General features: G+C 41.2%; 1 protein-coding gene across 1 annotated transcript; it reads right to left on the reverse strand.

The window, feature by feature from the left end:
- Positions 1-325: 325 nt before the first annotated feature.
- si:ch211-195b13.1 (STKc_SGK domain-containing protein) lies at positions 326-7,265 on the reverse strand. Its single transcript, XM_056399955.1, has 13 exons — positions 7,031-7,265; positions 6,371-6,446; positions 5,014-5,092; positions 4,884-4,924; positions 4,721-4,778; positions 4,545-4,628; positions 4,294-4,425; positions 4,056-4,168; positions 3,841-3,964; positions 3,632-3,727; positions 3,382-3,537; positions 3,179-3,268; positions 326-2,395 (listed from the first exon to the last, which is right to left on the reverse strand). Exons 1-13 carry the CDS (start codon positions 7,098-7,100, stop codon positions 2,231-2,233), a joined length of 1,284 nt encoding a protein of 427 aa, XP_056255930.1. The 5' UTR covers positions 7,101-7,265; the 3' UTR covers positions 326-2,230.
- Positions 7,266-11,530: the final 4,265 nt, after the last annotated feature.

Raw genomic sequence — 11,530 nt, forward strand, 5'->3', positions numbered from 1 at the left:
TCATAATAGTTGTCAATTATTGTGCCGTTAATTGTTACACCTGTAAAAAGTTGTGAGGATTGTGTAATTTCTTTGCCTTATGTGATGATAAACCTAACAACACTGGGGTTTGGGAAAACAGGACTTCAGTTTTAGTAGTTGGTTTTTTTCACTATTTTCTGACATTTTATAGCCCAAACAATTAATTGACAATGTATTAGGAACATTAATTAATGATGAAATAATCCTTAGCAGCAGCCCTACTGTAGTATAATTAAAAAATAAAAAAAAGTAGTTGTACCTAACTAAATGTATCATCCACTGAATTGTAAACACAAACAGCACATTTGTCTTGAATTTAAAGACTTTATTTGCCATTTCTGACACAGATTACATTTCATTATTTCGGTTGATCATGTAAATTAATCTCTTTTATACAGTAGCAGTCACATGAAAATAAATATACATTAAAAATACAAAACAGAAAAGTAACGCTTCCAAATATGGAAGAAAATGATCTAGAACTGTGTGTTGCCTTATTTATTTTTTATTATCTTCAGCAGGCTTGAAAATGCATTTTCTGTATGAAAAAGCCTAAAATGTTTTGACAAATGGGGCAAAACAAAGTGAACAATCTGTTTTGAATGTAGATTCTCTCAATAATTTAATGAATATCGGAGCAAAATTTACACGTCTGCTTAAAGAGATAAAATGATAATTATTATTTTTTAATTAAGATTTTATTGCACTTTTCAGAACCATATTATGGAGTAGGTCAGTGGCTAAACACTGTTGCTGGAAAGCCAGCGCCTGCTCCACCCAGTGGCTCTTCATCACGTTATTTTTCGTTTTGTTTTCTTCTTCTTTTTTTTTTTGACAGATTATTTTCTAGAAAAGGGACCAGGAGGTTTCAGGGAAAAGAGATATGAACATACAGTATACATGGATCAGGCGGCCTTGGACAGGCACAAGACATTCACAGCTCTTCTCTACATGATGCATAAATACAAAAACATTTGTCATCAGAGATTCTATATTTTTGTGTTTGCAATAAAACAGCAATCACTTTAACTTAAGATAACATTGATATACAGAATGTGCTATCACTGATGTGGGCCTGTTATTGCTGGTTGAACTCTGTATCACTCTCTGGATCAATGAGAGGTCTGTCATAAAGTTTGCAAACAGCAGACATAGATATACACAGTCACTAGCTGTAGATGAAAAGGAAGATGGAAAAACCCAAAATAAAATATATTGCCATAGAGGAAATTTTAATTTAATCTATTCATATATATATATATATACATATACATATATATATATATACACACACACACTAGGAAACATTTATAATATATGCAGAACTGTATTAAAAGTAAACAGTTAATGTTTGTGGTTATTAAAACATGGAAAACCTTTTGGTTTTTCAATAAAATATATGTAACTTTAGTTTTTTCTACACAGTATAATAAAACTTTGATCTTCAGTTTATGAGGACAAACCGGTCAAAAGAAGAAAGTGTACTTAAAGCATACCCTAGTTAACTGTTTGGTCCAAGTATCACTAGTAGTGTACAATATTGAAATGCCATTTTTTCATAGTCCAAAGTGGAGATATGAAATAAAGATATGCAGCTGTCTAATCCAACGTTGATGATGCTTAAAGCAAAAACGTTTCACTTTTCTTTGACCCTTGTTTCCTCAAGTGCAATCGAGCAGTCACATGAAAACAAAACCAATGCATGGTTAACTTAGACACAGCTTTAACATATGTAGACGTGTCATGGAGACGTCGCCCTGGTCAGAAGTCCAAACAAATGAAATGGTGGTGTGGTTTTTGATAAAGCTGGCTCTCCTCCGTCAAAACTGCCTTTCGAACCTCAGGCACTTCTCTTCATGTCACTTCACCAGCGGCTGTGAGGTCCAGAGCCATCAGTGAGCGATGTTTTATGACCCCAGAGTGCATCCATACTTGGCACATACATGTATTAGTCTTGGATGGTTGAGGCAGAAGAGTCGGGCCGTTGGTGTCGTAACATGAGAGTCCTCATCTGTACACTAGTCATACACAAGATCCCTCGAGATCTGCCCCTCGTTCCTCATGTCCATTTAAATCCCCTCATCAGACCTTTTGTTGTAACGTCTCCTCACACAGGCGGCTCCGGCGTCGTCCCTCTGCCACAGTAAGACTCCAGATCCAGAGCTTGTGTCCTGTTTCCTGTTCGTTCCCGGGGCAAAGATGTTGGTGTTCACATGAAGGAGTGGTCTGCTGGAGGCCCGTAGGAGAAGCCCGGGAAGGCTCCAGCTGCTTCCTTCACGCTGCTGGTCACAGTCAGGGAGTCGGTGCACAGGGAGGACGACACAGGCAGGTGGGTGAACTCTGGGTCAAAGTGTCTCAGGTCTGTGGGGCCGCTCTGAAACCAAGAGGAGGGAAGATTAGACCAGACACTAATGGATGATTATTGTTAAGGCCACTGTCAGACTGTCATCGCCCCCATTAAATATGTATATATAAGTTTATCTTTTCTGTTCTGTTGTTGGGATACGTGCTTTACTGATTATGACTGAGCTAAACTAGCCTTCGTTAGCCTAGCTACCTTAGCCAGTCTGACGGTCGATATCAGAAATTAACAGCCAGTCCACCATCCAAATAATAATAGGTGTATTATTTTTGGCATGTTGGATTTATCTGTAGATCATGATCACACATGACATCATATAAACTCCACATCAGGGAACATTAACCAGGCATATGAATGGCATCTTATTTACTATTCACCATAAATACTATTTATATAAGTCGATGGACAGAGTTTTTCTCAGTAACTCATTTGCAGACATTTTTAAGTATAAATAGCAATAAATCACTGGCTCCATCCTCTTAAATGTTAGATTTTCTCCTTTTCTTACTTTCCCATGATAGTAAACTGAATATTTGGGGCTTTTGACTGTTGTTAGGATCTAACAACATCATTTAAGACGTCACTTTGGGCTCTGGGAACTTGTAACAGACACTTTCAGTAGCTGTATCAGCTATAAAGTAAATTGAATGTTTTTGTGTTAGTTCAAACTGATGAGTTGAAAATGTCACCTCTGTGAACGTGTTAGCATTTCTCACTATTTCCTGATCTTATATAGACAAGGTGATGAATTGATAATGAGAATAATCAATGGTTAGAATCGTAGTTGTAACGTACCACTGAGGGGACGAATGGGGGTGTGATCTTCTTGGCCATCAGATCGTCCCAGTTGATTGGAGAAAAGAAGGAATGGTACTTGAGTTCAAGCTGGAGGGAAAGAGAAATTGAAGATGAGCGGACTGATAGGAAACAAGCTTCATGGATCTCTTAGTTATTCATGTTGCATTTTAGTCAGGGTAGAGTCAGCTGTGCAAACTTACAAAGTCATCCTTCACTCCCAGCCTCTTGGTGCGGTCCTTCTGCAGGAGCCCCTCCAGCAGTTCCCTGCCGGCGTTGGACACGTTGGGCTTGAGCACCGGATCCTTCTGCAGGATGTTGTTGTACATCTCAGCTGTGTTGCGGCTGTAGAACGGAGGCTGCAAAGCAAAAGTGACGACAGCAAATTAATTTAGAATATAAACAAACAGGGGGGTTTAATTCACAGTCAGAAAGTCACAGATTTCTACTCACAAGTCCATAGAGCATCTCATAGAGCACAGATCCCAGACACCACCAGTCCACAGTGCGGTCGTATGCCTGCTTCTTCAGAACCTCAGGGGCCAAATACTGTAAGAAAGCAACAAGGACAAGTCATTACAAGTCTAGTATTTATTATCTGTCTTCTGGTGTTTATGTGTCTTTAATAAGAATATATAAGAGTCTGTCGGTTTGTTTTGTACCTCAGGCGTCCCACAGAAAGTCGTGGTGGTTCCATTGGCCTCCACACCTTCTTTGCAGAGACCAAAGTCTGTGAGGACGATGTGGCCCTGAGAGTCCAGCAGGATGTTCTCAGGCTTCAGGTCCCTGGAAAGAAGAAAGACTGTTATTCTGACACACTTGTTCCTGAGTATTATCACATCTGTCCACCGGGGGGCGCTGTATGACTGTTCATTACCTGTACACAATGTGCAGGGAGTGGAGGTAGCCAAGTGCACTTGCAATTTCAGCAGCGTAAAACCTGGCTCTGGGCTCCAGGAAGATCCTCTCCCTCTGGAGATGGTAGAACAGCTGGAGAGACAGAAACACACACAGACGACTTCTGTCAGCGTTGACGAGAAACAGATTTAGAAGAATTTATTCTGACCTGGTTCCATTTTTAAAGGAGGTGATTGTGTCGTGAGACTGAGACTCACCTCTCCACCGTTAACGTAGTCCAGCACAAAGTAAAGTTTGTCAGTTGTCTGGAAAGAGTAGTGCAGCCCCACCAGGAAGGGATGCTTGATGTTCTTCATCAGCACACTGCGCTCGGCCATGATATGCTTTTGCTGGGGGGAGGGGTGGGGGGGTGGAAGATATATTATACTCTCTATTCATATATACATACATATATATTCATTTGACTCAAGAGAAAGAAATCAGTTAGAAAACATAAGTGAGGTCTCACCTCTTTCTTCTTCAGGATGATTTTCTTCTGCAGCACTTTGACTGCGTAGTATTTGGTCGACTCTTTGTGTCGAGCCAGAAGAACCTGTAGCAGAACAAACATTTGCATCAGTGATGGTGGGAACAGGTGAGAAGATAAGAGCAGGTAAATATAGATAGACAGAGAGACAGACTAACCTTTCCAAAGCTGCCTTTGCCGATGATTTTGAGGTAGTCAAAATCACAGGGTTTGATCCTGATGTGGACAAACAGACAGACAATTAGGATTTATTCAGTATATTTCTTAACAAGAAAGTAACTGTCAACATTTAAAACTTGGAGGTTTTACGGGGCTACTTACTGAGTGTCCTCAGCCAGTGAACTTCGTGAATTTAGGCACATCTGAAATATATGAAAAGGGGGAAATCATTATTTATACTTTGCTATATTTAGGAAAAGATGAGTCAGAGTCAGTGACAGTTTGTGCTTACCGGATTTTCAGGAAGTTGATTATTGTCAAGCTCCTCATTTTGATTCTCGTCAATCTTCAGGAGAGTGTTGACTTCAACACTGAGAGAAAAACAGAGCAGAGTTTTAAGATGGATTTAATATCAGCTATTAAACTTTTGGTGTTGCTGTTTTAACACTAATACGTCTGAGTTTCATTAACAGGATCTGAAACAGTTTGTGAGACTGAAAAGCTGAATGTGTTTGAAACCGTTATTATTATTGTTAATTATATTTCTGTAGTTTGGTAACTGATTCATCAAAATTATCTGGTTCCAGTTTATTAACAAGAAGATTTTCTGCTGTTCAGTGTTTCATATGATTGTGGAACTGAAACAGTAAGTCGATTAATTGATCAGTCGATTGACAGAGCCGTACTCAGGAACAATTTTGACAACTGATTATTTCGTTACAGGCATTTTTAAGTATAAATAGCAATAAATCACTGGCTCCATCCTCTTAAATGTTAGATTTTCTTCTTTTCTTACTTTCCATGATAGTAAACTGAATATTTTGGGGTTTTGACGGTTGTTAAGATGAAACAAGATCATTTAAGACGTCACTTTGGGCTCTGGGAACTTGTAACCACTTTTCAGTAGTTGTATTAGCTGTTGTATTGACTGACAGGTTGAATATCTGGGAAAGTGTTGGCATTTCTCACTATATTCTGATATTATATTCACAAAATGAAGAACTGATAATTAACAGTCACTAGTTTGTGAATGAGCATCTGAAACTTCCAGACAGGTCAAGCTGAGTAGAGCCTCATCACCTGTCTGAGAAAAGCCTAAGCCGCTGACCCACAAGGAGAAGGTTCAGACGGTCTGCAGGACTCAGGGTCCAGATCAGACCGTCTCTCCCGGAGCAGCTGGAGGGGACATGTGCTCCGCTCGGGTATTTGTCCAGCACCAGACCCTGATCTGGAGCGCAGGCCTGGGAGTTCAGGACAGTGTGATGGGGCCAAGCCATGTATCATGTAATAATTCAATTACTGGTTTATCCTCGTCTCGGGGACAGAGGGGATTTGCTGGGAAGGTGATTACACAGTGGAGAGGACTTTAACGGGCTCGTCATGAAAGGACTATTCTTACCCCGGCTTCTTGGACCCAGATTATAGTTTTCACAGAATGTCCTGCCAAACTCAGGTGGCTGATGGGATTGGCCCGATGCACACTGACCATGAATGGGCCAGTGATCAGAAATAAATTCCATAGAGCCCAGAGAGGCAGGAAGTACCTGATGCCCCGAGATGCTCCATGTGCCTCATTTTGAGGCCAATTTTCCATCCAGATCCAAATCTAACATTTACGTAACAGAACATCCTCTTTAATATATACTCACTGTTGGCAGATATGTGGAGTCGACACCAGCTTCTGGATGAAGTCATTCAGCCCCATTTTTCTCTCCTTGATGAAAGCTGCAAATGGAGAGAGACAGAGGAGGGGGTGGGGGGGGCATTAGTGTCTGAGCATCATTCAACACACATGATGCAAAGACCTTTGTCTCCCATTAGAGAAGAAAAGATGTGTGTGATGGAGCTGTAATCCGCTGTTTGAGGTCCAAATATCCTGTTATAGGGCAGATTGCGTGTTGTGCAGAGAGAGACCTCTAATGCTGCGGGCTTACAGGTTATGCAACCACTTGGGTCACTCATTCAGATTCAGATACCAGCAGCCAATAAAGCGTTTCCCTTTACACTCTTATTACAAACGGACACTTTCTGGGAATTTCAGGTGGATTTCTTCGCAGTGACAAATTATTATTATTATTTTCATTTATTCTTATGTTTATTTTTTCCAAGCGATTTATGTCAATTTTTCTTTATTTATTTTTTTTATAGAAAATTTTGAATAAAAGTAGAACAAAAAAGCACTTTACAATTAGGATTAATTACTAATCAGAGCATATGGATAAACAGAAACAGCCTGATCTAATCATGTTGACATACATACTCGGCTGTAGTGATGACTGTCTATTGTAATAATTATTATTGTCGCTCACCGGCGAGAAGCGCGACAATCCCCCTCATTTTGCAGTAAGTGAGGTCACATCCAGCTTCAGTCACAGCCATGATGAGCGGGAAATAAATATCCAATAGAAACACAAAGTTTAGAAACACAGCGATAGCTCCGGTTCTCCTCTGACAGTCAGTGCCCTCAGACTTCACCGTGTCGTGTCCCGGTAAACGCGCAGATCTCCAGCCACCGCTCCTCTGCAGTGCCGCTGAGCACCGAGCGAGCCAGCCTGTGTATTTATACTGAACACGTGGTACGGGGAGGGGAGGGAGGCCGCACCCCCTTTTCTCGTCACCCACTGTAACTACGGCAACCACTTGGCAGGCGTGACGTCACGGGATTCCGCTGCAGCCCATATACTCCTGTCTGTAGGAGGCGGGGATGACGAAGAGAGCTCACAGCAGAGGAGGAAGCTGAGGGGAGGGGGGGGGGGTCTTCACACTACCCCCCCCCCCCTCCCCTCCCCCTCTCCTCATCTTCTGTCAATGGAAAACTCTGGCTGACTGATCACGGCTCATACAAAGGGATTAAAGTCAGTTATAGTGGAAGAGTACAAAGAGCCTCAGAACAGAGCTGATGCTGTTTTCATCATGGCTGCCTGCAGACCAAAGAAAGGGCCGATCCCAGTCTTTCCTGCAGTCGTTTTATTTTGAAAGGTTGTGGAGAAATGTATGTCACGACTGGTACATTTCAGCTTCCCCCTGCAACAGCTGCAGCCTCTGACTCTGACTCCAGTAATCCACAGAGAGGTCAGAAAAACACACAAATCCATGTAATTTGCAGAAATCACCATGTGCTCTGTGATCTGAATAATTACTGGACTTCTGCAGCTGATGAGGTCACCATCATGAAGGTGACTACGCAGCAGAATTACATAAATTCAGAGAAATGACACATGACATCATGTTCATCTGAGCTGAGGGAGTGATGAGTCCAGCTGTCAGAGATGTGGTCCACTAACCCTGTAGGTTACATAACTGCTCCATAATGCAGACAGATATACAGCCTGAGGGGAGCGAGCGGCACATTATCCACTGAGTGTTGGTGATTTGGCTGCTGTTGGATTAAGTGTTTGATCATAGATCATAGATAGTTTATGGCTTCTCACTGAGTGTTCACATCGTGTTTCCTCCCACAAGGAGAATGAAAACACATTCCTCTTGTAACTACTACTTTATGGAAAGTCACATTCATGCAAGTGCTGTACTTACTCTTGTACTTTACTTGAGTATTTTTCTCATGCTACGTTATACTTCTACTCCTCTGTATATCAGAGGAGGTTATTGCACTTTCTAACTTTTTTATTCCCCCACGCCGGCGACAGTCAGAGCAGCAGCCATTTTGTTTTCCGGTTGTCCGTCTGTCTCGTTCTTGTGGACACGATAGCCGAGTGATACGTGTAGTTAAAGGTCCCAGTGTTGTTGTTCTCTATATCAGCACTCATGGAATGACTCTCGTCCAATCAGATCACTTTGTCAAACTAACTTGTGTAATATGATTTCAAACTTTTTTTTTTTTAATACTTTTGCCTGAGTAACATTTTCAAAGTTATTTGACACTGTAGCCTGGCAGCTTTTAGAGCTGCAACTAACAATTATTTCCATTACTGATTAATCTGCCAATTATCCTCTAAATTAAAGTTTAACGTTTTCTCTGCTGCTGAACGTGGTTTCGTTCTGGGAGCAGGTTGTTCTGACAAGAGCTTCGGCCACTGATGTGTTTACAGGACAAGAGGTTATAATACGTCTTTAGGGCGGACCTGAGGCTACAGTGAGGAGACGGGCCAGAGCTAGCTGGTTAGCATGCTAACTTCAGTAGAAGAAAGATGTGATAGAGACCAGAGTTAACAGAGTGCTGGATTCATCTGTTGGTGAGTAAAGGAATGAAGTTTGATGCTGAACTCACAACGTTTCTTCCAGAGTACTAATTAAACAGCTGCTAATGCTAACGTTAGCTATGTAGCAATAGCAAAAATGGCTCCTTTTGATGGTTTTGTCTCTAAAATGTCAGAAAATAGTGGAAGATTTAGTTCAGTTAATTTTCGTATATAACAAACAAAACCATCTGATAAGCGGGAACCAGGAGATATTTGTCACTTTGCTGAAAAGAATGACTAAAACGATGATTGCTTTATCAAAATGATGATTCATTTCCTGTTGATCAGCTAATCAATGACTCGACTGATCGCTGCAGCTGTGCTACTGTTACTTACGTACAGGACCTGAGAACTCTTTCCACCACTGTTCTCATAAACATCTCTAGAGACTGGCTCACATGTCGGTGGGGAACTCCTGGGTTCAGTCCCTGTTTGACATGTGACATTCATTCATAATTTATAGGAAGTGAGACTCTGCAGGGCCGGTAGTTCTTGTACTGGGGAAAGAGGAAGTGAAGTGCCCAAACAGAAAGTATGTGGTGCAGAGCCAAACTGTGGCGTATCAGGTCCTGATCCAACACCAGAGCTCAGCTTCAGAAACACGACACAGACACTTCTCAGGCTTCGTGTGAGGCTTCTTCCTCACCTCATGTCGTCTTTCTCTGAATTATTCAGGTGTATCATGTTTTCATCTCCGGTAACATGTGCAGGGACAAACGTGACTGGGGCAATTCCCTTCAACAGTGTTTTTCCTCTGACTCTTTGATTTGCGTTGTTTCTGTTGTGATGGAACAGAGAGTCAGGTGCTGCAGATCCACAGCTGGGTGAAGTCGTATTTCCTCTTTTCAAAATGTTTTTCTGAATAAGAAAAGTGACGCACAGATGATGAAGTGTGAGAGGAATCTCACATTCACTTCATCTGATCAGAATCTGATTCTGTGATGATCAAGAGCTGGTTTCACACAGACAGACTGTGACTGTCTCAGATCTAACAAACAGTCAGACTTCACAGAGACTGCGTCTCAATTCATCTGCATCTGCACAACACATCTTAAGCCGGACTGTGGTGCAATGAATTCTGGGTAAATTAAGACATCCGACCGCTCAGCTGCATTTACCTTCAGCAGAAAATGTTTCAGCAGTTAAAAGACGTTTTACTTTGGAAACTCAGTGAAGAGTGAAACAATAAAAATTAAAAATATAAAACTCTTTCCCTTGTAGTTTCTCTCTCTATAACAACATGAGCAAACCACAAATTATGAGCCATGTTTTCCTGTTGTTTTGTTGTTACCATGGTAACATTGGTCTTAGACCTCAGCTAGTCTGGGGGTAAGGTGTCTAATGTTTTTGTCTTAAAAGTCAGTCTTTATTTTAGAGCAACAGTCTGACTGACATCAGACTGACAGATCTCTGTGGAACCAGCCCAGATCTACAAATAAAGATTTGATTATAATGATCTTTTAATCTGCAGATTATTTTCCCTATTAACGGTTTGCTTGATAAAATGATTAGTGACAGATAATTTCAGCTGTCGTGGAGACAGATTAATAATTTTCTGTCCTGAAGAAGGTTTTAGATGGATCACTACAGATGAAGTGAGCATGTATTACAGGCGCCATCTCTCAGTTTCTGTCTCTTTATAAACGTCTCTCACTGCCATGTGTCACATGACGGCTTGCTCAGTTTTATTTAGCCTGCGTTCCACTGCTCCGTCCAATTGTGTGACTGATGCTGAGCAGCACTTCCGCTCCCTGACGAGTAGTCGTGTGAATCAGTTGCCAGCAGATCCAGTAAAAGCCTCTCCAATACTCATGGGGTGCCATCGATTAAACACCCCACCACTACCAAACCCACCCGCCTACAGGACTACAGTCTCGCTCTTTGCCCCAGTTTGTGTCGCTCATGTGCAAAGAGCTGAAACGAAACCGGAACCTAAGTGTTCTGATTGGAAATCACGTTTGAAATAACTCAGATAAACAGAAATGAGATCCTCGTGAAACAGGATGTTGTGTGGTTCACAGCAAGTGTCGGGATGAGCAGGTTCATTTGTTTAAAATAATATAATGTAGTTATTTTCAACAGTATGTTGTTTATGTGTAGTGGCCTTTGACAGACACAGTTTCCCATAAGGCTTAGAAGTTCACAGGTTAAAGGTCACGCCTCGACAGAAGAGGTGAGTCAGAGGGTGAGTTGAGGGATCACGGTCAGTTCAGACATGTCTGTAATAACAGCAGGACACAGAGAACTAGAGACGTTTTAGACACAAGATGAGAGGTAGAAGAGAGAGTTAAATGTTGTGAATATGGATTAAAGTAGGTTATGATGATGTAAGGTTTCTGTATGCTGATAAATTTATGGTTGTCCGTCTGATACATGATGAAAAAAGACAATTTCTCAGATTGTGATTATTTCCTAATCCAGTTTGAAGACAAGCAAAATATGATGTTTAATGAAAATATAAAATATCAATATATACCAATATCTGATTTTGGAGTAAGATGTTTTATCTCTGACTACCTTCATTGTTTGGATTAAAGTTCCTCTGCGGTTTTTTTAAAACTTTGTAAAATTCTTCTGCTGTGATTCGCATTTAGTTTCACATGTTTTCAT

This window comes from Seriola aureovittata, chromosome 16 (genome assembly GCF_021018895.1).
Source record: "Seriola aureovittata isolate HTS-2021-v1 ecotype China chromosome 16, ASM2101889v1, whole genome shotgun sequence".
Lineage (NCBI taxonomy): Eukaryota > Metazoa > Chordata > Actinopteri > Carangiformes > Carangidae > Seriola > Seriola aureovittata.